The sequence below is a fragment of the Neovison vison genome, chromosome 10 (assembly GCF_020171115.1).
Source record: "Neovison vison isolate M4711 chromosome 10, ASM_NN_V1, whole genome shotgun sequence".
NCBI classification, from domain to species: Eukaryota; Metazoa; Chordata; class Mammalia; order Carnivora; family Mustelidae; genus Neogale; species Neogale vison.
Genome location: NC_058100.1, coordinates 39,790,453 through 39,817,983, shown reverse-complemented (window position 1 = coordinate 39,817,983; position 27,531 = coordinate 39,790,453). Strand labels below are relative to the sequence as shown.

At 38.7% G+C, this 27,531-nt stretch overlaps 1 protein-coding gene across 3 annotated transcripts in view; it reads left to right on the top strand.

Moving 5' to 3' along the window:
* The window catches only part of AKT3 (AKT serine/threonine kinase 3), a 305,109-nt gene that overhangs the window by 220,980 nt on the left and 56,598 nt on the right, over positions 1–27,531 (top strand). For all 3 annotated transcript variants that reach the window (XM_044267054.1, XM_044267055.1, XM_044267053.1), the window contains 2 exons: positions 9,697–9,819; positions 18,375–18,503. In XM_044267054.1, the coding sequence (XP_044122989.1) occupies positions 9,697–9,819; positions 18,375–18,503 (252 nt within the window). The remainder of the gene's footprint in view (positions 1–9,696; positions 9,820–18,374; positions 18,504–27,531) is intronic.

Below are 27,531 nucleotides of genomic sequence, written 5' to 3'. Positions count from 1 at the left end.
TTAGTAGGTTAAGATAATCTATTCATGTTAGTGTCTTCCTACAGTAGGACTAAGTACAACCAACCAAAAAACATGGAGTCTTTCCCTTAAAGGAACTTAAATTTCTAAACATGCTTTTTGCTTCAGTAGCAAATAACTCATTACTGTTTTTGAACAAAATGATATTCAGGTATTTTATATGATTTTATTTTGCTTCTAATGAAAATAGTTTATCTTCAAAACTGTAAGCCTTATTTTCCCTATAAATAATTACTTGAAAAATATTTTTGAATTCCCCTTCATTTTTGACATACTTAGAAAGCACATAACACAGAATACGAGGTCTGGTGGTAAGGATGCCAAGCTCTAGGTACTTGTGTTGTCTTTCTCTTTTCCTTGTGCCTCTGCCAAGAAAACCAAATTAATAGAGCATTAAATTTGTCACAAAGGTTAACAGTACACAGTGTGTGACAGCTTTGTAAGGTTTTCTCCTATTATAAATGTAACAACTGCACATTCATTGCAGAACATCAAAAAGCCAAAAAGTTATTTCAATTCAGTTGAAAAATTTATTGACTGCTTGTTGCTACAGGCTCGTTACTGTGCAGCGTACTTGGTCTACGATGTGAATAAGACAGATGGTCTCTGTATTTAAGGAAATCTTAGTGTTTGGGGGAATTAATATTAAACAAATAATTACAAGTAATTTTCAAGGTATAAAACAGAAGATGAAAACCACTCTAAATCTCACCATCTAGCAATAATTGCTATTACCACATTAATATATTTTCCTGTTTGTATACTGTACACAGTTTCCATTTTATTTGGTGTTATAAAATACTCATTGTCTGGTAATTAATTATGTAGATACATGCTAATTTATTAAATCCTGACCAAATTTTTGAACATTTAGATTGTTTCCATTACTTAATCAACTTTGCTTAGGTATAATCTACATATAATAAAATGTGCCCACTTTAAATAGAGGTGAATTTTTAAAAATTTAAAAATTCGTAATTTTTAAAAATTACAAAATATACGTGAATTTTGACAAACGTATATGTGCATGGAGTTCCCATTATAATAAAGATGGTGGACCATTTCCCTAGCCTCAAAAAGTTCTTCCATGTCATCTGTCACCCAGTCCCCCAACCCACATCTGGCCCAAGGCAACCACTGACCTGCCTTCTGACCTAAAGATATGATTTACCATTTCTGAAATATCTTTGAAATGGGATCATACAATATGTGTTGTTCTTTGTGTCTTTTTCTCAGCCCAGTATTTTTGTTGCATTTCTCCCAAGCTTGTTCCATTTCTGGCTGAGTAGGTGATGCACGTATGGCCGTAGGAAGGCTTGTTAATCTACCCTGCTCTTCGTGTACATTTGGATTAATTCCAGTTACTGCCTAATAATGAAGGGGATATGCACATTCATGAGCCAGTTTTCTTTTCTCTTGGTTATATACTGAGCAGTATCATTACCGAGTTTCTAATAAGCATGTGTTTATGTTTTTAAAAAATTCCAACACTGTTTTCTAAAGTAGTGGTGTCATTTGACTTTTCCAGTATTGATATTGTAGGAATTCTGTTGGTTCCACATTCTCACCAACACTTGGTGGAGTCAGTCTTTTTAATTTAGTTATTCTAGTTCGTATACAGAAATGTAGTAGTATAATTTTAAGTTCCATTTCTGATGATTAATGATACTAAATATCTTTTCACACCCTTCTTGGCTGTTTAAATACAGTTTTTGTGACCTGTCCCAATATTTTGCCTATTTATTAATTGGTTTGTTTTTTTATTGTATTCTAAGAGTTATAAGTAGTTTGCCAAATATATCACAGATAATTTCTCCTGTACTGTACCCTGTCTGTTTTCTTGATATTTTTTGACAACAGTAGTTTTTAATTTTAAAGCCCTAGTTTATCAATTCTTCTGTTTTCTGGCTTTTATATTTTTGGTTTACTACCTAAGAAGTCTTTGTCTGCCCTAAGTCACAAATATTTTCTTTTAAAAACTTCTATAGTTGTACAACATTTACGTCTATGACCCATTTTTATTTGATTTTTATGTATACAGTAAGATAAGGATTGAGGTTCATTTTTTCCCCTTATGAATATCCTGTTTCTCCGCCATCTTTTGTTGAAGAGGCTGTACTCTGACTTTGATACCTTTGTCAAAAATCGATGCCATCTATTTATTTCTGGACTCCCTGTTAAATTCCATCAATTGATGTGTCTTTCCTTACACCAATACCATACTGACTTGATTATTATAGCTTTAAAGTATATCTTATCATCAGGAAGTGCACTGTTGTCTCTCAGAATTGTTGTGGCCCTCCTAGGTCCTTTGCATTTCCATATCAGTTTAGTATCAGCTTTTTAATCTCTTAATCTTTTCTGAAAAGCCTGCTGGGACTGTGATGGGATTGTTTTGAGCTTATAGATTAGTTGAAGAACGGACCTGTCAGTAATATTAGTGTTCTGATGCCTGCACTCAGTGTATCTGTTTACTTACGTGTTCTCTAAGTTCTAGTAAAACGTTTTGTGAGGGGCACCTGGGTGGCTCAGTGGGTAAAGCCTCTGCCTTCTGCTCAGGTCATGATCTCAGGGTCCTGGGGCCGAGCCCCGCATCAGGCTCTTTGCTCAGCAGGGAGCCTGCTTCCCCCTGCCTCTCTGCCTACTTGTGATCTCTGTCTGTCAAATAAATAAATAAAATCTTAAAAAAAAAAGTTTTGTGATTTTTCGTATATAGGTCTTGCATAACTTTTTTTAGTTTCTCCTTACATGTTTCTGTTGTGTTTTCATGCCAGTTGTTTATTGCTAGCATATAAAACTACTGATTTTTTGTGTACTCCCGTTGTATCCAATGGCCTTTTGAATCTCCTAAGTTTTATAATTTCTTTTTGTAAATTTCTTTGGAATTTCTATGTAGACAGGCTTGCTGTCTGTGAATAAAGGCAGTTAACTTCTATTCCAATCAGTATGGCATTTATATATTTGTCTGTCTGTCTACGCCATATTTCACTTGACTAGGAACTCCTGCACACGCCAAATGAAAGAAGTGAGCATTCTTATTCCCAGTCTCGGGGAAAAGATTCAGTCCATCATTATTAAATGTGATGTTAGCAGTACATTTTTAGATGCCTTTTATCAGCTTGAGGAAGTTCTCTCTTGTTCCTGGCTTGTTAGGAGATTTTAGTATCAATGGCCACTGAGTTGTTTTAAAAGTTCCTTTTGCATCATTTGAGGTGATCGTATGGTCTTCCCTATTTTAATCTGTTAATATGGCAGATTACGTTGGTTTCAAATGTTAATCCAGTCTTTCATTCTTGGGAGTAACCATCACGAGTCATGATGTATTATAATCATCTTTTGTTGCATATGATTTGCTCAAGTTTTGTTAAGTCTTCTTACATCTATGATTATGAGGGAATATCGATACCATTTCATGTAATGCCCTTGTCTAGTTTTGTATTAAGGCAATACTAGCCTTATGTTATGTTTAAGAGGTATTTCCTCCTGTTTTCTGCAAGTATTTGCATGAAATTGTTATTCCCTCTTTTTTAAGAGTTTGGTAGAATTCACTATCAAACTAGGGGGAAGAATTTTTTGAGTTGGTTCTTTTTTTTTTACATTTTTTTAAAGATTTTATTTATTTATTTGACAGACAGAGGTCAGAAGTAGGCTGAGAGGCAGGCAGAGAGAGAGAGAGGAGGAAGCAGGCTCCCCAGTGAGCAGATGCGGGGCTCAATCCAGGACCCTGGGATCATGACCTGAGCTGAAGGCAGGGGCTTATCCCACTGAGCCACCAAGCGCCACGAATTGGTTTTTAAATACAAACTCATACTTAACTTACCACATTTTTTGAAGATTTTAAAGGTTTATTTATTTAGAGACAGGGAGATAGTGGCGTGAGTGTGGAAAGGGGAGGAGGGAGAGAGAGAATTTCAAGCAGACTCCCCGCTGAGTGTGGTGGTGGACACAGGGTTCCATCTCATGACCTTGAGATTGTGACCTGAGCCGACAACCCGAGTCAGACACTCACCCATCGGAGACATCCCGGCACTCCTAACTTGTCTCATTTTATATTCAAGGTAGGCTAAACTGTCTTACATATCCTAGGAGCCTTCCACCAGCACACCTTCATTTTCCCCCTTCATGGTTTTGTGCTGTTGTTAATACATTTTTACTTTTACGTGTACTATGAATGCCACAATGCGTTGTTTTTTTGGTTTTAGACCAGCACTGTCTTTTAAAAGATTAAAAACATACGAGAAGTCAATATATATTAGCCCACAAAGTTATGATTTGCAGTCTCTTTTTTACCTTGTGTACACTCAGCTTTTCATCTGGTACCATTTTGCACCAGCCTGAAGCATTACCTTGAACGTTTATAGTGCAGTATTTCTGATGATTTCCCTAACCTTTTGCATGTCCCCGAGAGGCTTTATTTTGCCGTCATTTTTGGAAAGTTATTTTAGCTGTGTATAAAATTGTAGTTTGCCAGTTCTATATTTAATTACTACAAAGATGCCTCTCCTCTTTCTCTGGTTTGCACAGTTTCTGACAAGCCGTCTGCTCTCACTCTTTGTTCCATGTGCTTACCGAGTTCCCCCGTCCTGTTACGCTTTCATTTTAGCACTTGATCTCAGCTATTTAATTATGATGTGCCTTGTAGGATTTTCTTCACATTTCTTTCTGTTGGGTTTTTTTAAGCCTTTGTGAATTTGTAGGCTTTTAGTTTTCATCAAATTAGAAAACTTTTTGGTTATTTAAGTATTTTTTTTTCTGTTCTTTCATTTCTCGTGTCCTATCCCAAGAGTGCACTTATGCATCTTTTAGCCTTCAGGATACTGTCCTACAGTTTATTAATGTTCTGTTCATCGTTTCCATTATTGTTTTCCTGTCTTTAATTTTAGATTTGTTTCCTGCGTCTTCAAGTCTGTTATCACCCCCCCCCCAGGGTCTAGCAAGGTGATAATTCAATCCAGTTTTTCATTTTTCATCTAGGACATCTCAGACTTTATCTCTTAGGGTTTTATTTATTTTATTTGGGACTTTGTTTTTCTTATACCTCTCATTTATTTCCCTGTTATGCTTCTCTCTCTACCTTTTGAACCTCGAAACTGTATCTTAATAGCTGCTTTATCATGGTATTCTTCTATTTTGTTGTCTGTGTCACTTTCTGAGTCTGTTTCTATTCATTGATTTTTCTCCAGTAATGGGTTACTGGAGAAAATTTCCTTGTTCTTCTTAGGTTGGTCTGACTCATAAGCAGTGATCTTTTCCAGGCTAGTTTTTAAGCCAAGCCTGGCCACCCTGGCCTTTGTGCTACAGAGGCAGTAACCTCCCAGACATTCCTGGCCACCACCACATCTCTTAGGAAGCCTTTCCGTCCTGCCAGCTGAGGAGGCAAAGTACTTTGAGCTCGTCCGAGTCTGCGATCACTTCATCTGACCTCTTCCATTGTCTCTTTCCTGGCCTCAGCATTTTCCTCACATACATGTGCTTCCTCTTTGATGGATTTTCCCACTGGATGCAGAATTTTAAGATACGTTTTTGTTTTTCATTTAGCCATTGGGATGTATAGTTCCGTTGCCTTTTTGCCCCTGTAGTCTCTTAGAAGGCGAGGATTATTCTCCTGTTTGTTCCTCTGTATGTAATGTTTCTCCCCCCTCAGTATTTTTAAAGGGTTTTCTGTCACTGGTTTTTCTGTGGTTTGAATGTTACAATTCTGTTACGATTATTCTGTTACGATTATTCATGCATATTTATGAGTTTTCATCATATCGGGATTTATAGAGACACACAGATTTATGCATTTATTATTATTTTTTGTCTCTAGAAGTCCCATTCATTTCTACTTATATTTTCCTTTCTCTTTCTTTTCATGAACCATTTTAAAGTCAGTCCTATTAATTCCATCATCTGCTGTTCTTAAGGTCTAAAGACTGATTTTTCTCTTGATTATGGGTTATATTTCCTACATCTTGTGCCTAGTAATTGTTGACGGATACCAGATCACTAGAATTTTACACGAATGCCTGGATTTTGTTGTCTTCTCCGTATTTGCGAGCTTTTGTGGGTTTACCTTTGACTGTTTTTGAAATGGCTCCTGAATGCCTGCCTATTCCGTGATGACGTGGTTCTGACTGGTCAGAAATTGGATGTGTCTCAGCTCTGAGTGAGCTCCGGGAATCACGGAGCACGAAGACCTCCATTTGTTCTCTGCTTGTTCTCGCAGACTTTAACCTTGCACGTGCATTGCTCGTACTCCGCAGCAGACTGGACTATGGATTTGTGTAGCTTCCTTCTCACTGGGGCTCATCCTGTCCTGCACATGCCATTTACCTCCTCCTCCGTGAAGTCTGCTTTTCACTCTCCAACAGTGAGACCTGGGTTATGCTTGGGATCAATCCTTTCCTGCCGGTATGTTCCATAAAGTGCCCTCGGACAGAAGGCAGCTGGTTTTAGGGCTTACTCATTAGTTTCTCTCTTCACAAAGATCTTGGTCCTGGACTGCCCATTGTCCAGTAGTTAAAAAGAATTCTGCTAGATACTTTTCCCAGTTGTCATTTTGTTGTTGTTGTTTTACGTGTTTTTGCCCAGTTGCGTAGAGCGAAAGGGTAAGTCTGGTCCTGTGAACTTTTTAATCCTTGTTTTCTAGTTAAAATTTTAATTAGTTTAATATTTTATATTTAACTATGTCTACATCAGGGATTTATTTTGATACAATATTAGATGAAAATCTTATTTTTCAATATAGTATAAAGACTTTTTCCATTTTTTTTTCATATATACTGCTACAGAGGATATCCTTTTGTCAAAGACTTCTGCATTTCCCCTTTTAAAAGGAAATTTCTAAAGAAGGAACTATGGTACTTTAAAAATTATCTTTGTATCTATTGCCAATTGCCCTGTGAAGAGTTGCTCTCTGCTTATACCCCAGTTACCAGTGTATGAAGATGCTCATCTCCGAACCCTTTCAGTGACAATGCTCCTTCTGGATGTGCTAAATTGTCTCTCTATGTTTTTTATCTTGCTCTCATTGATTATTGTAAGATGGCATGTTTTCATGAACTGTATTCATTTGTATTCCTCTCATTTTAATTATCTGTGTCCTTTTCCCCTTTCCCCTTGTGTTTTAGTCTTTTATTACTTTATTTTATTTCTCTACATCTGTATGCCATCTTTTTCTCTAACTAGTGCCCAACACAGTGACTTTAAAATAATTAATACTCACTAAATGGAAAGTTGATTCAAAGCCAATGTAGAAACTGAGACGGAACATCAGAGATTTAGGTAGAAAATCAGGAGAGAGATCACCAAAGCCAATGAACATGTTCAAGGAAGAAGCCAACAGCCAATGTCCTCAGGTCCAGACCAGGAAGAAGGGCAGTCTATAAATACATCATTGGATTTGGCAATTAAGAGGTAGATCCTTGGCTAATCCTAGCAAGAATTAGTTCTATAAGGTAACAAGGGTAGACATGAGAGGACAGCAGATTGAGAAATAGAGTTCTTCTCCTTAAGCATCATTTTTTAAGCTGATATTTATATAGAAATTTGGCTGGGAGACAAATTGAAGAATATGGTCCAAATAAAGATCTAGAAGCCTGCATGTATTATATTGATTTAGAGAGGATCTATATCTTCTATACTGTAGATAAGTAAATAGTAAGCTTGACATTATTTTTGAAAAAATTTAGAAATCTAAACAATATTTTCATCCTATTAGAGGATTGCCATAAATCTACGTAGAGATCACAGGTGTTCCTTCATCCAAGTTAGCGGTATTTTGAATAAAGCGTGGCAGAAGTTCGTTTGACCCAGACATTTTTCAGAATGGCTTTACTGATGATACATGCTTCTTTCTACTTCTCTTCCTCATTTGGATGGTAATACATTAAGAAAATATATCTGCTGGGGCGCCTGGGTGGCTCAGTGGGTTAAAGCCTCTGCCTTTGGCTCAGGTCGTGATCTCAGGGTCCTGGGATCGAGCCCCACATCGGGCTCTCTGCTCAGCAGGGAGCCTGCTTCCCCCTCTTTCTCTGCCTACTTGTGATCTCTCTTTGTCAAATAAATAAATAAAATCTTTAAAAAAAAAAGAAAAGAAAATATATCTGCTTATATAAAATGAATAAATTTTGAGATATCCCTGAGTAATTGTACGTATTGGTTTGATACTTGGCATACTATCTTGGATCATTTGTAAGACATATTTACCATTTCTGCAGTCAGAATTCCTTTGGTAGTTGATGGTTTATTATAGCTTGAATTGACAACTTTTTTTGTTTCTTAGTATTAACTTAAAATGATGGAGTTCCAATCAGGAACATTTTAGATTTTTAAAATATGGCAAGATAGTAGAGGCATTAGAGTTTAGAGACTGTCTGCCAAGTATTTTAGTTTTACTATAATTAATGTTAAGCCAGTCTTTTTTTTTTTTTTTGCAATTGTTAAGTCATATTCCCTCCTGATCTTTATTGTGACAGTGGGTTATGGATAAAATAGATCTTAAAATAATGATAGACTCTTAAGTGGAGGTGGAAAAAAGGAAGAAATCTGTCAGAAGAAATCTGTTTTTATGTTGCTTAAATTATGATTTGGTGTGTGAGGAACAAGTCTTCATTAATCATCATTCTTAGACATTTGTTGGAGTACCAAGAGTCCATAATCCATGTGAAGATGTAGTTAATTTCTGATCTTGTAGTCCAGGATACACTGATGGATTCTTTTCTTTAATCACAGACATGTATTGAGTACCTACAGTGATATCTAGCCGTGTACCCAGCACCATCAAGATCTTTCATTGTTCTTGGCAGATTTCTTAATACAGTGAAACAGTACATTGAAAGTCCATTCATAGTGCTGGGAACCTGCTCCTTCCCCATACGCTGTGTTGAACTGAGATGAGATGGGCAGTTTCGTAAATAAGGAGCTAGTCTAAATGGAGAGCTGCATGTGTGGCTGCAGTGAGCTCCCAGGAAATGCCTGTTGAGGGAGGAGTGGTCTGTCCTGTAGGTGATGAAGAGAAGTGAATGAGCGTGTGGTTTAAATGATTATATGAGGGGAGGTTGGTGATGTGGTTATTATGAAGTAAGGAGAGGTAACAGCAGCTTCTCAGTCCTTTTGGCCATTACGAAAGTGAAAACTAGAAGCCTTATGGTTTGTCATTGTAGAAAAACCTTGATTCAAACTTTGAAAACATTTCTAGAGATCCGAAGAAGTCAAGATGCTTGTAGAATGTAACAAGCTCCCATCCATTGGTTTTGGCAAATCAGCAGTCTTTTCTTTGAAATCAAATGTAAATCAAATAATTAAGTAGAAATATTACATCTCTATTGTGTACATTTATTTTAATCATGTCTCAGTGCCTCATCCTTGAAAGAGTGAAGCAACAGTATAGCGAGGGGAAAATGCAGTCTGATGATGTGTACTTTTTTCCTCGAGTAACTGAAGGTTAAATGGGTAGCAAGCAGAATGCCTTAAACAAGATTGGTATATTGATTAAAACGCTGATTTAACAGCTCGCAGTCTCCCCTTGGAAGCCTGGGGAAGATAAGCCAGCTGCTGTCTAAGAGTGCTGCGTGTCCGCTGAGAGTACACTATCTATCATCACAATATGGTGATGAGAGGTGTTTTATGTTTGTGTTAATTTCCCCCACTAAATCAGTAATTATTACAATCCTGTCCCTGCTGTTTACCCTGCAGCTGTTTTTCCATTTGTCGAGAGAGCGGGTGTTCTCCGAGGACCGCACACGTTTCTATGGTGCAGAAATTGTCTCTGCTTTGGACTATCTACATTCCGGAAAGATTGTGTACCGTGATCTCAAGGTAAAAAAAAAAAAAAAGTAATCAAAATTTGTTTTTGCAGAGACTATAGGGACAAACACAAAGTAATTACAAAGTTACACAGTTTGGAGAAAAGCAGATTTAGATGGGAAAAAAAAGCTGTCTGTTTAAGAACGTAGTTCATTGCATTTGACAGGAATTCCATTCACTGATACAGACGTAGGTCCTTCATGTCTGAGTTTTTGACATGTGCCGTAATGTCTGCTTGACGGCTCTGACCTGCCCATGACAGTTTCATTTTTCTGGAAATTTACGAGCAATGGTAAACATCCATTTAGGAGTCAAGTGACTTTGCCAGGGACATTCTAAAGTAACTTTCATTATTACGTTCTACTGTCCTGTGATGTGTTATGGAGAAACTTTTATCATAGGTAAGATATTTCTTGTGAGGGGAAGTATTTAATTTGATTTTGGTCTTCACTTTGTGGTGGGTTTAAATTCCGGGAGTGTTTTAATACAGCCTTTTTGATTCGTTCATTTTCCATTTCAAAAAGTGCCATGTTGTTTTTTGGACAGCAGTGACTTGACTTCTCTGAGTTCCTTCCTAATGAGATCCTCGGAATAGCTCAGGGGTTGGCATACTTTCTGTAAGGTCCAGAAAGGCTTGGGTGCCCGTAGTCGCTTCTGCAATTCCTCCGCTCCACTCCTGTAGGGTGGTAGATGCTTGAACTAGAACTTTATTTACCAAAAGAAGCAGTAGGCTAGCTTTGCTCACGGGCCACAGTTTGCTGAGCCCTGGAGTAGCTCATAGAAGGTCGTAGTGAAGTTCATGACACTGTTTTGACTTAGATTGGCCACGTTAAGGAAATGTGCACCATGACACGTTTTGAACACATTCTAAATGTGACTCTCATACTTTTGTAAAAAGTAAAGCATACAGTAATCTTGACTTACTAAGATTTGATACAGAGTTGCTTAATTTAGTAAATATTAGTTCACTTAAAGTATGATTTGGAGAAATAGAAATCTTTTATGAAATCCCATCTGTACAAAATATATCTCCATACCCTAAAAGAAATCACAGTTACCCCTTGCTCCTGCCTCACTCCTTTTTTTTTTTTTTAGATTTTTATTTTATTTTATTTATTTGAGAGAGAGAGACAGTGAGAGAGAGAATGAGCGAGGAGAAGGTCAGAGAGCGAAGCAGACTCCCCATGGAGCTGGGAGCCTGATGTGGGACTCGATCCCGGGACTCCAGGATCACGCCCTGAGCCGGAGGCAGTTGTCCAACCAACTGCGCCACCCAGGCATCCCTGCCTCACTCCTTTTAAACACCTGTGGTTCCTAAGTTAACTAAGCACTTGTCTGGTTCTCTCAGGGTTTTGTTGTCATGTACCTTTAGGTTGTGAATGACCTTAAGGCATAACCCTCTCACAAAATACTATCTGTACACAGACAGGGAGATTTATAGTATGTATGTCTGTATGACATATTATGCGTTCAAGATTAAAAGAAGCTATAAGGGCGCCTGGGTGGCTCAGTGGGTTGGGCCGCTGCCTTCTGCTCGGGTCATGGTCTTGGGGTCCTGGGATCGAGTCCCGCATCGGGCTCTCTGCTCGGCGGGGAGCCTGCTTCCTCCTCTCTCTCTGCCTGCCTCTCTGCCTACTTGTTCTCTCTCTCTCTCTCTGTCAAATAAATAAATAAATAAATCTTTAAAAAATAAAATAAAAGAAGCTATAAATACTCTATTTAGGAAAAATGAACTATGCAGCTCTGAACCACCAGATCGGGGATGAGCTGATGTCCAAACGCCAAAGTCCACCTGAAGTCTTTATAACCAGGAATGTGATAGAATTAAGCGCCTGTAGTTTAGGTCTGTGTGGCCAAGTAATCCGATGATGTTTACATGTCTTGAATCTAGATGTTTTTTCAGGAAAGTAGTTCCATGGCATGATGAAACTTACAAGTTATGTTACATTTCCAGACTTACTTAGAAATAGCTCTTCTCTGAGGCTGCTCTCCCCATGCCTGAAGTGTTATCTTTTATGGATTCTAGTTGTAGCGAAAAGGGGGGTGTTTCCTCGATTTAAGGAAGTGAGAATCATTTGGAAGGACTCAGTGACTTTCAAAATGCTTGGGCTGGAAGCAGGAACTGTTAACCTAAAGAAACAAGGGAAGGAATGCCCATTTGATCACCAGGATCGATTAAAGAATGATATAATGGGGATGGTCTTGGTCAGTAGTATTTGTCAATCATTCCTTCTGAGATGAATGGACATGTTGGTATATCAAAGTTCGTTTAATAAGAGTTTAAACCATTGCTGTGTCCTTTCTGATGCTAGAGTTAAGCCAAAATTCTTAAACAGAATTTTGGTGTGTATGAATACCAGACCATGTAGTTACCATATGCATATCCACTGACTTCACTAGACAGTGAGGTGGCCTCTGCTCTCTTCAGTTTACTTTTTTAAAATAGCGTATTTAACTTCATTATTAAAATATAGTATTAAATATAGTATTAATTTCAGGTCTAAGTAATTATATAACAGAGGACAGAAGCCACACAAACACACACCAGGAAGAATACACATAATGTTAAAAGCCAAGCATTCAGATTTATGCAAGTGTTACTGGTATCCGTATTGCACAGGCTTATGTGTAGTAGAATGAGATCCTGTAGGTGGGTCGACATTTCAGGTTGTTCCATACTCGGCAGGGGAGGTCACGGAAACCCGGAAGTCTAGCAGGTGTCTTACTTGAAGTCCAGGACTAAGTTGGTGACGTGGGCAAGATTATGGAAACCACGAATCCTTGCTCCAGGCCCGGCGTCCTGCTCCTTACACACCCTTCTGCCTTTCTAGAGTTGAAATCTTCATGGAGAAGGAATGCATTAGATGGGCTCTGGGAGATCTTTGTAAATCTAAAAGTCGAAGCTGCTGAAGATACGAGATTGGATGTTTTCAATACATTTACACCAGATACATCAAAAACCGCATCATCAGAACTGATTTAGGAACCAGTTTAATTTATCAGGCTCAGATTTGTCTTGATCCTCTCCTTACTAATGAGCTCATGTTTATTCAAATGCAAACCCATCCGATGCCCGTCATAACTGTGCCTCCCAAGAAAATCCGTACCTGTTTGCTGACGCCCCATGTATCATGGGAGGGCAAGCCTTACTTCCATTTGCAAGTTAATTTAAGATATTTTATCAGATCAGAGTTCCTAATAAGTTGGTGTTAATGGCAGCAGATAAATTACTACGATCTTTGTGACACTTCTAAAAGTAAGTTTGCTTAGTTTATCAATATTTGCCATAACACGAAATTCTCTCTTAGGACTCAGATCCCTTGTGATTACTTAGGGAAAACTAGTATATGTTCATGAGAGCATCAAAATTTGAAGATATCCCTATTAAGATTCTGTCTGCAATACAAAATATATCGAAATCTTCCTTTCTGCTTAGTTCTTACTTTGCAGGTGAAAGATTTCTTTTCAAAGGCCACACCATCCAAGTACAGAATAGGCTGAATAGGGGGTGTATGCAAAGGTTACCAGAGTTCTTGAAGATTCAGTTTCTCCGGGAGTTTGTAACAGGGCAAGAAAGGGCAGAAACTTGCATATAAATCACTACAACATTCTATTGGTGATTCATCTAATCTTATTTTCTACCTAATTAGAGAGTTTAGTGGTTAATGTAACCATTTACATTATTAACATGAGAAAACAACAAATAGATTTAGGTAATTTCCGGGTCTCCATGTGGGCCCAGAACGATGGGCCGGAAGTCTTCCCCGGCTTCATCTGCTGCCCGACCCGCCCCCCAGATAAGCCCGCAGTCTAACCAAAAGCCGAGTTCTTTTTGCTTTACCTACGGAGTCTCGGGACTCCTGGCCCAGCTCCCACTTCTCACCTGTCACTCTGGATTCTCTCTTCTATAAAAATCTTAAGCCACTGCTATTAAGAACCCCTTCACCCTCTAAAATTACACTGTACTACTGGGCTGCGTTCCTTATGTGTAGTCTAGTTCTTAAGCAGCCTGGCCCCCTAAGTGGGGTCCCCCCATTGTGCAGTAGCAGCCATTTCCAGCCTAGGCAGCATCCTAAGTGGAGACGTGTTTTCCTTCAGTATTTCCACTCACTCTCTAAAGTTCAGGGTTGTTAAGGTCCTGCAGGTCAACTTGTATGACATATTGGCACTTTGATGGCCCTAAACCTGAGAAGGTGGTGAGCAGAGGACAGATTCCTGACTGCGTTCTCGGGCCGGAGGCAGTCTGGGTACCACACAGCGGGTTTGGTGTAACTGTGCCAGAATGGGGCACAAGACGCAGTGTGGAGGGGATTGTTCATACCCGCGCCGACAGCCATCAGAGCCCTTAGGAACTGCAGTTTTTATTCCTCTGTTTAATCACAGTGCCAGCCATTTAAATAAAATGAAATCTAAGAGATGCCTACGGTAGCTAGACAGTAGAATACGCGTCTACATTAGACTATTAGGGAGGGTACAGAACTTGGCCAGCCTGGCGTACATCCGAGCAAAACTTCCCAGCCTGTGTACCCAGATGGGTTATAGGGGACCCAAGCCTTGGAGCTTCTGGGCCGGCCAGGTCTAGCCTCAAGCAGCTCGTCCGCCGATGCTGCTCACGTCTGACAAATTTCATTTTTCATTGTACTGGGAAGTGTTGAGAAGCACTGTATTAAAGACAGCAAGGACTTTTAGAGTTTAGTTTTATGCTACACACCAGCAAGAACAAGAAGGAGCAGAGTGCTTTCTTGCTATGATTTCTCGTCCACAAAGCACAGAGGGACAAAAGATGTCCAAATCTACTACATTTTTTTGTATATGCACTGAATTAAGACCTTCTATCAGATAATGGCTGTCTGCTTCTGTGGGGGAAAACATTGCCTTTTTTGAATGGGAACTCTGTGAGCTATAGGTAAATAGTTTCTCTCTCCTCAGAGAATGAACTGTTAGAACACAACCCTCTCTAACTGGACAAATAGCAAAAGCATCACTTGGGTTTTTCATGTATAATCTTTTCTCTGAAACCTCCTATTTGATGTTGTCATTGCTTTTGCTTGTGGATGCATCCGTGGAGTGTAAACATAGTGCCTGCCCTCAGTCTCGGAAACAAAGACTGATTGGAGGTAAAAGCAGATGGATTTGGAATTTATAAACAGAGAGGACCCGAGCAGTCAGCACCACAGGGCATCCTGGGCTTCGCAGCCCACGCAAGCTAGGAGAGCCGTGAGATTGTGGGAAGAGAACCAAGGAGAGATCACTTGTAATTATTTCATTTCTCCTTGGCACAGAATGTTCGACGAAATTCCCTTTAGTGTTTAATGCATGGAGGAAGTGATTTCCAGGTGATTTTGATCCGCTCTAAGCTATTGATCTTCTTTGAAAAGACTTCCAGGTGATTCCATACAACCTCCACATTTATTAATCACGAAACTGATGGTTCTTCACATTCCACAGAAACTTGGTTATGCATCTGTGTCAAATTATTATTTATTTTTTAACAAGACTGGATGTTTGGTTGCCCCGATGTGTCCTTATCCAAGACTAGGTTTGGGGAAATCCTTTCTGTAAAGTGATACGTCTCTGACGACTGTTGATACTTTTTAATGGAGAATTGTATTTGTCAGTCATGCTTGGTAAAATGACATTTCAGGATGTCCAGAGAGCAAAGTAATTGATGGGAGAAGGTGGACACCATTTAAAAGCTGGCCCAAAAAATACGAAGTATTTATGTTTTGTTGTTTTATTCAGTAGAAATTATTGCATATTGACAGTGTCACTGAGCTGATCAAAGTGTTCTTTTTCTGAACTTTCCCGTGTTGTCTCGAGGAGCACACACCATTATGATAACTCGTAATTCAGCCATTAAACTCTTCACGTTGACTAAATGATCGATACACTTATTGAATGTGTACAGTGTGTCAAGTTCCGCATTCAGTATCTCTAATTTTCAAAGCAACCACATCGGATACTACTGTTATTTACCGCTGTTTCATAGACGAGCTTGAGAGACACAGAAATCAACAGCATGCCCAAGGTCTCCCAGTGAGTAAGGGCGGAGCTGGAATTGATGGATGCGTTCTCTGACTTATTCCCATTATGCGACCTTTTTGCTCTCACCTGCCTCCCAGGCAGTGTGCTACCCCAGCCCACCTCTCACAGTCATCCCTTAGTCTGACCTCATTGCTTCCTTTATTATTGTAATATTTTTTTAAAAAGCTGATTTATAAAACAAATAGGATGACAACCAGTTCTGGTTTGCCCCGGACTTCCCAGTTACAGAACTTTGAAGTCCTGCGTCCTGGGAAACCACCTCGTTCTGGGCAGACTGGGACTCATGGTCACGTTCATTGTATTCCTTCCTCCAACCCTACCCTGAGTCTTGGTTCCTTCCTTGTCCCTCAACCCCTGGCATCTTAGAATTGAGATAGGAGGCTAGAGAACAAGGTGCAAATCGGGATTTTTAAAACACACACACACTTTTTGGTATTAAAAAACAATGTTTTTAAAAAACTTCTGTCTCCATTCGCTTCCAAATAGCCTTGTCAAAATGTAGAGAAATGGTACATGCTCTCATGTTTCCATGAATACTTTCCAATGCACATAATGCATATAGAGAGGAGTAATAGAATATACTCCCAACACAGATGGGAGTAGTAGGAAAGGAATGGACTGCAGACACACATTCGTATTCTCTTCAATACTATCATGTTTTATTTGAAGTTTTTATAAGAATTTATGTATTATGTTAATAAAAGAGGTTTACTAAATACTTTTAAAAAAGCCCTTTCAGCATTTTAAGAATTGAATTTGGTTCTGTTTTTATATATGATAATATTCATATATTAAAACAGTGTGCATATTTTTAAAAATGAAGAGAGCAGGACATTGATATTTTCATTCGGCCAAAACAGCAGACTCTCTGGTATCTACTTCTCAGTGTGGCAAGATGGGAGAGGGAAGAGGAGGGTGTTTTTGAAAGAGAAGGAAAAAGGCTGGAAAGCCAGAAGCCTGAAGAAAAAAAAGACCAAAGCAGGGAGTGGTGAACAGAAGAAAGGGAAGTAGACAGACTCTTTCTCGATGTTTCTGACCGGTTTCAGTACTCAGGACCTGTTGCCATCTGTGCAAATTAGGCTCGAGTTTTAAGTTCCAGTTAGCAGAGGAGCATAAGGAAGATGCACAATAATCTGAATTTAGGTAAAATAAAAGAACTGCTATTTTTGAAAGTTTCAAAATATATTTAGGGTTCTTTCACCTTCCTGAAGACCTGTGAAGGATAGACTTGCTTCACTGAAGTTTCTACAGTACATGAGACGTGTTCTGAGCATTTAGGTCAGCCAGTGCTGTCCCCACGGACTTAGGTCTGTTCTCATGTTTCCTTCCGTGAGCATGACTTCCTTAATTATATTTGGTTCCTCATGTATAAGACTTTGGATAATGTGACAAAATATACTATCACATTTTGTATGATTGATATGTTTATATCCTTATATGGAGTTCTGTTTTGAAACTGATAGTGACTTCAGAGTTCAAGTAAGCGCTGTCATATGTCATCACATGAAGGAGAATAAGTCCCCACTCCTTAAATAAGCTAATTGTCATTTCTCCTGCTAATACATTTTTCACGTGTTTCTTGTCTATGTGTTTCTTGTGTGAACCTTTAGGTTATACCTAGATGACCGAACAAGCTTAGGAGCCTTGTCTGTATAAGACTATAAGGTCACAATTTAGACCTCATGTGTATCTCTGTGTGATGATAATCATAAGTTTGGGTTCAGATTGGGAGGAGAAGATCAGTTATTGTTGCTATTTTTAATTGCACTGATTTTGCACAAACTCCTTCCCCCCTCATACATTTTATAATTTTCACTTGAGGCAAATAATCTTGCCACTCAGTTAAATCTTTAAAATTCTCTTTGGTGTTTTTGAATTAGTGGGTTCAAAGAGATTCCAGTTTTATAATATTTGTGCTATATATTTTCATTAACTGTTGAATGTTTGACTTTGATATTCTTTTTCTTTTTATGTTTAAAAGGGTTGGTATTTCTTTATTACAAAGATCTTCAAAAGAGGATATCGCCTTACCTTACAAAATAAGATTTAGGTTTGATTTACAACAACCACCAAAAAACATTTCTGTAAGTGAATATTTTATAATAGCAATAGATTCCCAAGAGCAATTATTGAAAACCATCTGTATATATCTAGAAGAAGATGCTCGTCTCTTTGGGATTGTTTTGATCACAATGTATTAAGCAAAAAAAAAAAAAAAAAAAGGATTGCTATTTGCTTTGAAGTTATTTAGGTTTTAGTTCTCAGAGCTTACACAATAATGGCTCTTACTCCCATTGGTTTAAAAATCAATAATTTTATCATCGTGAAGTATTTGATACAACATATTTCTTTTTACACATGAGTTAGGAAGCTATAGGGTTTGTAAGTGCTGCAAGTTCTATTAACTACAGCTACGTCCTCTTTCCAAAATATCTTACTCAGCATTCCATAATTTTTCAAAACAGTATTTTCCTATTTTTGAAAACTATAAAACAAATTATGTCATTTTTCTTACTACACAGTTGGAGAATTTGATGCTGGATAAAGATGGCCACATAAAAATTACAGATTTTGGACTTTGCAAAGAAGGGATCACAGATGCAGCCACCATGAAGACATTCTGTGGCACACCAGAGTATCTGGCACCAGAGGTAGGCTACGCTTGCATGTGTAGGAGAAAACTAATATGGCCATATGGTTTGCAAAGCAAACCATTTAGCATTAAAAAACGTTGTGCTATCTACTACTTTTTCTTAATTTTAATTCCTGTACAGTTAACATACAGTGTTACAGCAATTTCAGGTGTATAATAGAATGATTCAACGTCTCCGTACATTACTCAGTGTTCATTCTGATAAGTGGATTTTTACAAATTCCCATCACTGGTTTCTCCCACGTCCCCACCCCCGCCCACAACCCACCTCCCCTCTGGTGACCATCGGTGTGTTTCTAGAGATAAGAGTCCGTTTCTTGGTTTATCTCTTTTTTCCCCTTCGTTCCTTGTTTCGTTGCTTCAGTTCCACCAACATGAACCACATCCACTTTGCTCTCACTTGTTTAGCCTGGGATTAGAGAGCAAGAATATGGAGCAATTAAATTTTATGAGCACAAAGTGCTAACTTCAGTAGAGTAAGTCAGTTTTTATTTTTTGGCCACATGTATTTTATTTCTTGATGATGCCCATTTTGATTCATTTATTAAAATCAAATAATTGGGCAGCATCTGCAGGAGTATTTGCAGGTTTTAAGGCATCTTGAATTTTCCTTTGAAACAAAGAAACAATGACAAGTGACGTTCACAGTGTCCATGAGCTTCCACACTTTATTATTGGGAAGTATTTTATAGGGAAGGTTAATGAAAGAACAGGAGCCATGTCATGAAATTCACGCCAAGATGACGTGGACCCCCCCATGCTGAGGGTTCCATAATCATTCGTTAATTTGTGTTCAACGAATATTATTATGTGTCTGCTGTGCATCGGGCCTTTGTGCGGGTGATGGGGCTACAGGAGCATGACACAAAAGACCGCTCTCTGGAGCAAAACAAGGTGAAGAAATCAATGCCCTAATGTCATCTAATGGATATAAGGGCTGGGGAGAAAAATAAAGCTGGATAAAGGGAAGGATGTGCTGTGGTGGCTATTTTAGATAGAGATCAGATTACTCTGGCCTGGTAACAAAGGACTCCAAATCCTAGTGGTAAAAAAACAAGCCTTTTATGTGCTCTCTGGTTCAGAGTCGGGGAGATAGCAGGGATGGCTTATCGCTGCCTCGCAGCACGTGGGGCCTCAGCCAGACGGAACGGACTTCGCAGCGGCGGGGTGACTGTGGCTGGAGGCTGCGGGGGAGGCATCCTCACTCATCCTTTGACAGTCCATGCCCCGCCTGCTGCTCCCCTGACAGGCACCTGGAGCCTTGACCTAGAGCCTCTGCCTCGCCCTGTGGTCCAGACTTCCCCAGCCTCGGGTTCCACAGGAATGTCTTAGGGAGTAAATCAAAGGTGCTTTCTCTTGTTTTGTTTTGTTTTCTTTTGTTAGGTTTTTGTTGTTGTTGTTCACCTAGTAAACCATTAAGAAATGTTTCATTAGTTTTTTGCAAATCCCTTTTCATAGTGTATTTTTAATAATTTTATCAGAGTACAGGCCACCCACCCTGACCTTCAGCAGTGGTTTCTATTATGTTCACAGTGGCGTGTGACTGTCACCACTGTCTAATTCCGGAGTACTGTCATCACTCTGACAACAAAACCCACCATTATCTCCTCTTCCTCCCCAGGCAGCCACGATCCACTTTCCGTCTCTATAGATGTACTCTTCTGGACATTTCATGTCAGTGGAGTCCTAAAATAGGGAGCCAGTTGTGTCTGGCTTCTTTCACGAAGTAGGTTTTCAAGATTCATCGATGTTTTTAGCATTTTTCTTGGTACTGCATTCCTTTTAATGGCCAAATAATATTCCGTTGAATGGATATGCCACAATTTGTGTGTCCATTCAGCCATCAATGGACGTTTGCTTTGCTTCCAGTTTGGGGCTATGATGGTGCTGTGAACACTCGTGCATGCGTCTCCTCTTACATCCTGGTTCCAGAAACCACCCATCGTCTCGGTCATAGGCTTCCTATGACTTCCTGTCATAGCTGACACCAGTTGAAGGCGTAGTCACACCGATCCCCACTTCCCCATTGTAGAAGACCCTGGGAGACAGGAGATAACTGCTGCACCTGTCTTTAGGAGATACTGTCTTCTCCGAGCAAGATGTGTGGGGAAGTGATGGTCGAGCAGACAGCTGAATGCTAAGGAGGAGGCAGCTATTGCAGAAGTGGAGAGGACCAACTTTCCAGACGCAGAGAGCAGCTAGTTGAAAACCCTGAGGCAAGAATGCGCCCAGTTCCTCCCTCAAACTCTAAGAAAGTTGGTGTGGCTGGATCCAAATTGGGAGGCATTGATCTTTGATGGATGGATAGTAGCTTCTGGAACATCTGTTAGGCATGCGTGTTGCATGTTTGCAGTGACCTTTTGCGATAGCATCCCTGATGGCTCTTTTAAAGATGAGAGGACGGAGGATCAGAACTTCTTTGTAGTGGAGTCTGTACACCGCAGGGAGTTGTCAGAAAGAAGATCCACCTTATAAAGGCCATTCTTCCTTTTTTAGCTACAGATATTACAGCCTCCAAAAGCCACAATTTCAAGACCGCTTATAGGTGTAAATAATTGTCATTTTTAAGGCAAATGCTTTACAAATGCTCAAAAGGAAAAGGTAATTAAAAGAAATTAAGGAGTAGGGATACATCGAGAACTCTAGCATTCCCTGTACCTGTAGTAACTCATATCAGTTTGTTAATATAATGGTTTTTTCAATTAGATAGTAAATATACATTTCAAGAATGTTGTGTTATTATAAAGAAGAGCTAATAAGTTGAAATACAGTATGTTTCTAAATATTATTTTCTTGAGGGCTGCCAACAATATTATTTTCTGTTGTAAAATCTAGAAGTTTAAGATCCTCCCATTTTTGTGGTAATTGAGTAAAATTTTCAGAACCCTATTCCTTATTTATTCAAATATGAGATCATATTTTCTAGAACAGGGTTGTTTTTGTGAATGTTATGAAAAACAAATCCTTTGTTTATCTGGAGTTCGAGTAACCCCTGCGATCCCTGGGCCACAGATGCTGCCATCCTGTATTGAGAATAACAGAATTAGTCGTGTCACAATTAGGGGAAATTATTTCTGAAGAAGATAAACACATCTCATTTCATTGAGAAGCAGATGATCTAAGAGACAAAGATACTGTTTTACATGCTTAATGTCATCAGCTGAAGAACAAAATCAAGAGTTTCACAAAGAAAAGTACAGTTGTTTCTAAAGTGAAATTTTACAATTCCCAAGAAATTATCAATTCTTTTTAAAAACAAGTAAGAAACATTTTTGTGTACCTTTTTTTTTTTTTTTAATATCGCAGACGTCTGGTCTGTAACAGCAGTTTCTGTACCCATGGCTGATGTGTGTTGATCCATAATTACAGTCTCAACCCGTCTTTTTTCCGTCACTGTTGTTACCATTTGGGGATGACAATTCCTGAAACAGCTAACTTCTCATGCAATTTAAATTCTTCCATTTTAAGTATTTGTGTCAATCATGGCATTTTTGTTAAATAGGGTAATTTTGAATGTGTTTACTCTTACTTTTAAGACAAAAAATTTTAAGCGCTTGCCTCCGGTCTCCAATACAGACCGTTTCACCGGAGAACACTCTTGTTCACTCAAGAGATACTTACAGAGTATTTATTTTAGGGGTCATGCATTGTGTTCGGGGCTGGGAATACAAAGATAGTAAGAACTGGTTTTTGTCCTCAAGCAGCTTGCTGTTTGCTGGGGTGATAAGAGACAGAAAACAATCATTACTGTGCAAGAAAATAATTGCTTTCCTGGAGTTGTGCCCAGGCTCGTGGAGGAGAAGGAAGGGTGTGTCAGCCTGCAGGAAGGGTCCAGTGGCCTTGAACGGGGAGCAGGAAGACAGGAGGCTGGACCCAGGGATGGGGACTAAAATGCAACGAAGTTTAGCTTTGATCTCTTGCATAAAGGAAAGTCACTTTGGAATCGAGAACAAGGCAATAATGTGATCAGAAAAACATGATCAGAGTCAGAGGGGTGGGCAAGAGCCTTTCGGATGGTGTCTCTCACTTTTCTTGAACCTTGAAATTTCTAGCACATTCCATCATCAATGCCAGACTTTTCTCCGTGGTATGTATGTCATAATTGCTTATCAGACCTGGAGTCCATTCCTGGCTACTGCTTCTCTTGTGAGTGGCTCCTTGTCAGTGTTGTATCTTTCTACACAACACTTGGTTACACCTTGTGGAGAGAGTTCAGGGCCTCCTTGGAGATCAGGTGAAAAACCGATTGTTAACTGTCGGACATGTCAGACTCATAGCTGGTGTTAAAGACAAATTTTAAGTAAACTTAAGTTTCTTTTTGTGGCAGAGAACCCCGGAAAAGATGACTCTTACAGTATAAAAATGCCATTTATTGGAAAAAGAGTATTTACAAGTATTTGTTCTCTTACCTCTTTTGGTGAAGAATTAGGGATATTTATTGGTAAAGGAAAAAAAAAATCTTGTCTTTTTTTTTTTTAAGAGGTTGGAGAGACACAGTGCCAGCAGACATATGAAATATGCGTTTAGTGTCCCTCCATCTCCAAAAATGCATTCGTATCCGTGGTTTTAAATGAACATGTTTCTGCTCTTTCTTACATTAGAAAGAAAGAAACCTTTACCTGCCATACATTATGGACATTAAGATATTTTGAGGGGACTTTTGTTTTTGAAATCTCCACTGTCTTTTCCACCTAGAAATTATAAAAGAAATTGGAAATCACATATAAAATCTTACTGTTAAATTTTATTATTTGATTTGGCTCTCATTGGATCCAAACCATTTTATGCAGTGCTAATTATTTAGTCTCAGCTTTGCTCTTGAGTTAGCAGTACCTGATCAACTTTCCAACTGTAAAACAGTTTGAAAATCAAATGTAGCTTACATGCAAGACCCAACAAAATTAAAAGTGTTAAGTACGTTTTGGCAGTTCACTTTTATTATGCCCAGTCCTCAAATGTACCAGCAGATAATCATCTGAATGTTAGTTATTTTTCACATGCTTATGTGATCACACAAAAAGTACATGCTAAAAAGAAGCAGATGGTGACAGATGGGGAAGGTTGAATAAGGTGGTTTTGGAAACCTAGAGAAATGCACTTCTGTAATAGTGTAAAAATAAAAATTATTTGATAATCAAGTTAGAACTAACAAAAAGATTGCAGAAAAATGGCTTGACTATTGGAAAATGCATGGTACTGAGTTGTGGTTGCTGTTCAGAAAAAAAAATATATATATATATACAGAATTTGATTTCACGTAAGTGTAAAATATTTTTTTCCATTGCCTAAAGATGCATTGTTTGATGTGTTCTTCATTTTCAGATCCTCATTCTTAGAAAACAGTCACTCGCTGTCATTTTATTCAGCTGGCTTTTGAAGCCTTTTACCTTAACTATCTTCCTTAGAACATGTAATTTGAAAATATCTGAAATTTTTGCTGACAACTTTGAGAAAAAGATTTGCTCGAAGTTCTCTTGATGCTGTAGAGGGTGTAGCACAAATGGACATTAAATTTCATACAAATTTAAAGCCAGAGACGTACAATTCCTTCTTTAGAATGAGCTGGGAGCATCCACAAATTCAGGGTAATGGTAGTTGCTGGCACCCAGTAGTATAAATGGGGTGGGGAGAGCATTTAGAACCCAACTTGATTAAAATGTATGACATGGAATTGTATGTATTTATCTTAAATAGAACAAAGAAGAGATACTGTAAAAGACATCATTTCCTGGGCTCTGTCAGTATTTTCTTTAAAGATTTTTATTTATTTGCCAGGGAGAGAGAGAGATCACAAGTAGGCAATGAGACAGGCAGAGGCGGAGAAACGGGCTCTCCGCTAAGAAAGGAGCCCGATGTGGAACTCGATCCCAGGACCCTGGGATCATGACCTGAGCCATAGGCAGCCGCTTAACAGACTGAGCCGCCCAGGCGTCCCTGTCAATATTTTCTTTAGATCTTAAGAGAAATGAATGAGTCCAACGGTAACATGTATTTGCACATTTAATCTGTAGGTAAAAATAGGAGCACGCAGTCACAGTTCACTTAGCCCTCGGACAAAATTCTCCCGCTGTCTAACAGATTGTGAAACTAAGTCTTCAAATGCCTATGCATTTTGTGAAAACAAAAAGTTTTAGTAACCCTTTTAAAACTATGTACATTCCTCATATTTTATTTGTTAATAATTCCTATAACACATGACCTCTTAAGGGCTTTTTGAAAACCTTTTTCCTCCTGAATGGCTCTGAGAAGGATCCATCAATAGTAAGAGGGAAATTAAATGAAGGAACACGGTGATTAGTTCAGGTAGAGGTTGTCCGCTCACTTATAAGGAGATTGAAGGGCCTTTAACTGCCATGAGTTGGCTTACTATTTACACTATTTGGGGGTAATAGTAAAAATCATCCCACTTTCTTCCCAAATTGGATATTGCTTAAATATGAGTGAAAATAATATTTCTAGTTCAACCTTGGCCATCTCTCCGTATCACTCAATTGTGGCTCCTCCTTCCTTAGAGGTCCGTCCGTTCCTGCAGCCGCTAGTTTTCACCGAAAGTTCTTTCCAGCGTTGTTTGGTCTTCTGGCTTTAACAGTAGGAATATTCGCATTCAGTGCTTTGGAATGGTTCTAGGTTAAGCACAGAATTTAATTTGAAATTCTCTGGAGCATGAGAACAGAGACAAAACTCACCGAGTGGCCATAACCTGTAGTATTTCACAGTAGCTGTTTTGACGCAGGTGACAAAGGCCCAGTTTCTTGAAATCCCTTGACTGCTGCTGCTCCAAGGCAAAAGGGAAGTCGAGAACTCTGGGAAAATGTGCTCCTTCAGTGCAAACGGCGTTTACACTCTCAGTCTCTTAAGAGTTAATGAGCACTTGAGAAGCGGGTATAAAAGAAGTATCTATGAAGAAAATACCAAGAAACCGTGGAATTCATAATTGTCATGAAATACAGACTCCTAAAGCTGCAGTACATTTTAGAATCTGGATTGGAAGACTTAACAGATCTTTTTTTTTTTTTAAGCAGATTCCTAGGATATGAAGAATAAGGATTTCCATAAATGATAAAGTATCGAAACGTATGTTTATATAGAAAACACACACATATCCGTTACCTGAAATACAAGGTTACCAAGAAAAAAATTCTTTTTTGAATTAGTGGTAAATTGGTTCATCCAAGTTCGCAGTTTACTTTCACAACATAGGTGTGCAGACAGTTTGTTTGGATGTTTAATTTTTTCCCCCATCTGTTCTGTCTGGATTATTGATTGAGCAGCAAGCCACTCCGGGGCAGACATCCCCTCTGAATAATTGCTTGCCTTGGGTGCATCGCGTGGCCGGGCAGCCAAGCCGAGGGAGGTGTTCCTTCAACCTTCCAGCAAATTCTAGCTGGTAAAAGAACACTGGAGTAAAGGTGGTTTTTGAAAGTGCCCGTGCGCCAACTAAATATTTACACTGGGAATTTTAACTGATGATTTCATTTTAAAATTCATAGTTTATTGTTTAACATCATCCTTGAAATTAGTAACCATTCAAGAGCCACTCATGCCGATTTTTGTTCAACTACCCTGGCTGTTTTGTACAGCGCCTACATCGGCTATTACCAAATATTAACCAGATGTTACCAGAATATTTAATGGTAATGGAAACCTGCTGTGACCTCCTTGAAACCGCTTTTATTTCATCAGAAAGTGAAGCAGTCTCAGGCTTCTGGTAGGAAAATGGAAACTAAGCCTTGTTTCCCAGCATTTGGGTGCCATTTGGATATCGACTTAATGTGACCTCTTATCATTGTTGAATATTTACATTACCTCTGGTGTTCCAAATCACCTCTTGTCCTTTCTGTCTGTCTTTTGCATTAGATGTAGTCACAAAGTAGATCTACATCTGTGATGACCGAGACCGTAGGGCACAAAGGAAATCCCGAATGTCCACATTAGCTTTGAAATCTTGAGTTCAGTTGAAAACATGAGTAACAGTGATTTTGTGGAAAAGAGACACTTTCTTTAGGCTAATCCTTCAGGAGAAGTCTTTCAGTGGATTATATTTCTCTAGGAACAGGTTTTGATCTGCATTTATATCTAAATTATATGATAAGGCAGGTGGTAATGGAGTTGAAACGCACTTTGCCATCATTGTGCCTCTGCCTTACCAATAATCCCACCTTTTGGATCTGCCCTCCTGTAACCAGGAAGTAAATTAGGCTTTTTTCAGGGGCGGGGGAAATCATCACAGATAGGCAAAAGGGATTGCAGCTCTTAGTTTAAGGAACGTAAATTTTATATGTTACTGTAATTTGGGGGAAAATACGTGCTTTGCGTAAGGGAGGAAAATTATCTTTAGAAAATAATATAAAAGAAGCTGTGGATTTTAATTTCACTCTGAAGTTTCTAGAGTCTTTGGACGTATTGTGTTTCGAGATAATTTAGATTTAGGGGGAGAGGAGGGATGTCTGAACAATGGTAACATGTTTTATATTCTATATCTTCATGTAGAATATTATAATCACGTTTCTTTTTATTTCTTATATATTTCATCTTCCAGCTGTTTAGAGGTGGGAGTTGAACAGAAATCTTTCTTTTTAATTGAGAACAAAGACTCTTAGATTAAGAGGGCTGGCTGTGTTTTTAGGGTTTTGTTCTCCTCAACATTGCTGGACTTCACATGTCGATAAGATATAATACATCACATCAGATTTGTTCAGTTCAAAGTAATACAGCAAACAGTCCTAATTGTAGCGTGATGTATCTATATATTCATTAAAACGCGTATGTTCAGAAGCAAAACCACTTCTTTTGAGAATCAGTGTTCATTTTATAAAGCGAAATGAAAAATTTATTTTATCAAACAGATTTTTTTACAATGCAGTTTTATTTTTCAGTTGCTTATTTCTCTTCAAAAATAAAACCCTTTTTTTATGTACTCACTTTCCTTTCTGGCAGCAAACCAGGTATTTAAACAAAAATAAAGGATTGCCAGTTTTGCCAGCTGGGGATGAGAACCCGGCTGGTGAAATGTGGGTTCGGGAAGC